A 2,117-nucleotide genomic window follows, 5' to 3' on the forward strand; every position below is an offset into this window, starting at 1 on the left:
TAGGAGCGGTTTTCAAATGCCTCTTGAGTTCCTCAAAGGCGACCATAAAAGCCTCATCAAAGTGAAACATGGCATCTCTCTCCAATAATTTACACATTGGGTTCACCACTTTTGAGAAGTCCTTGATGAACCTCCGATAGAATCCCATATTTCCTAGAAAACTTCTTGCACCCTTCACGGTATTTGGAGGATAACTTGGAAATAATATCAATCTTTGTTGGATCAACTTCAATATCCTTTTTGGACACCTTATACACAAGCACAATGCCTTTCTCCACCATAAAGTGGCACTTCTCCCATTTCAAAACGAGATTTTTTTCTTCGTATCTTCTTAAAATCTTGGGAAAGTTAGCCAAACACCCATCAAAAGAATCACCCACCACGGAAAAGTCATCCATGAATACCTCAAGAAAGTCTTTCACCATGCCGGTGAAAATAGCCATTATACATCGTTGGAAGGTAGTCGGAGCATTGCAAAGACCAAATGGCATCTTCTTGAAGGCAAAGGTGCCATAAGGACATAGAGATGTCGTCATATCTTGGTCTTCGGGGGCAATTTGAATTTTGTTGTAGCTCGAGTAACCATCAAGAAAGCAATAGAAGGACCTTCCCACTAACCGATCCAACATTTGGTCAATAAAAGGGAGTAAAATAAGATCATTCTTATCATTGAGAACCACGGTCATCCCACCTTTCTTTGGCATACATTGTACTGGGTTTACCCAAGTGCTATCCGAGATTGGATACACTACTCCAGCATCTAACCATTTTATGATTTTCTTCTTGACCACTTCTTGCATAGGAGGATTAAGCCTTCTTTGGTGTTCCACAATTGGCTTTCACCCTTCCTCCAAGTATATCTTGTGTATACAAAAGGATGAACTTATTCCCCGGATATCCGCAATGGTCAATCCTAATGCCAACTTGTGCTTTTTAAGCACATCAAGCGATAAAGAAACATGCACACTAAACAAAAAGGATGAGATAGTAACGGGTAATGATTCATTAGGACCAAGAAATTCATACCTCAAATGGGAAATCAAAGGCTTCAACTCAAGCTTTGGTAGCTCAATGATAGATGGTTTAGTAGGAGGAATAATCCGGTTTTCCAAATCAAGGGACAATGTTTCGGTCTTGTAAGAGAAGGAACAAAGTCCTTCCAAAGCCATCACGGCTTCAATGTAACCCCCCCATTGTGTCATTATCCGAATTGAGTAGAACCGCATGAAAAGCTTCATCCATACAATTTTTTCGTGCATATCCTCATCTACCACTTCATCTACCATATCAATCACGGATATCACTCCATAGTCATGTGGATGCTTCATTGATTTTTGGATGTGGAAGACCACTTCTTCATCATTCAACCGGAATTTTAGCTCTCCGAATACAACATCACATATGGCCCTCCCGGTAGCCAAGAAAGGCCTACCAAGAATGATTGGTATTTCTACATTCACTTCACAGTCAAGAATCACAAAATCTGCGGGGACGTAGGATTGATCCACTTTGAAAAGAATATCATCAAGAACGCCCAATGGTCGCTTCAAAGTGTGATCTTCCATTAATAACTTCATTGATGTAGGCTTTCGGTCACCCAAGCCCATCTTCTTGAAAACGGCATAAGGCATCAAGTTGATACTTGTCCCCAAATCACACAAAGCTTTTGTGAAGCTTGTCAACCCAATAGCACAAGGAATATTAAAAGTCTCCAGGTCTTCCATCTTCTTAACCCCGGTTTGTGAGATGATTGCACTATATTGGTGGGTGACCTTGATGGTCTCAAAATTAATATTCTTCATCTTAGTGACCAAGTCCTTCATGAATTTAGCAAAACCCAACGTCTTTTCGAGATCTTCCACAAAAGGTACATTGATGGTGATTTAATTCAACATATCATAGAATTTTTGTAATTGACCTTGTTGTTGTTGCTTTGCAAATTTTTGTGGAAATGGAGGAGGCGGTCTCGATAATTGCTGGTACACCCTAGGTGCTTTCTTGTTTGCCTCATTGATTAGTTCGTTCTCCTTTGAAGGGACTTACTTTCCATTTTGAGAGGTGCTTGGTTCACCTCTTCAACAACAATTGGACTTACTATTCGCACCTCATACTTGGGA

General features: G+C 40.3%; 1 protein-coding gene across 1 annotated transcript; it reads right to left on the reverse strand.

Moving 5' to 3' along the window:
* Positions 1-839: 839 nt before the first annotated feature.
* On the reverse strand, positions 840-1,802 carry LOC138900043 (uncharacterized). The gene has a single exon (XM_070186746.1). It carries the CDS (start codon positions 1,800-1,802, stop codon positions 840-842), a length of 963 nt encoding a protein of 320 aa, XP_070042847.1.
* Between the last annotated feature and the right edge of the window lie 315 nt (positions 1,803-2,117).

This window comes from Nicotiana tomentosiformis, chromosome 10 (assembly GCF_000390325.3).
Source record: "Nicotiana tomentosiformis chromosome 10, ASM39032v3, whole genome shotgun sequence".
Lineage (NCBI taxonomy): Eukaryota > Viridiplantae > Streptophyta > Magnoliopsida > Solanales > Solanaceae > Nicotiana > Nicotiana tomentosiformis.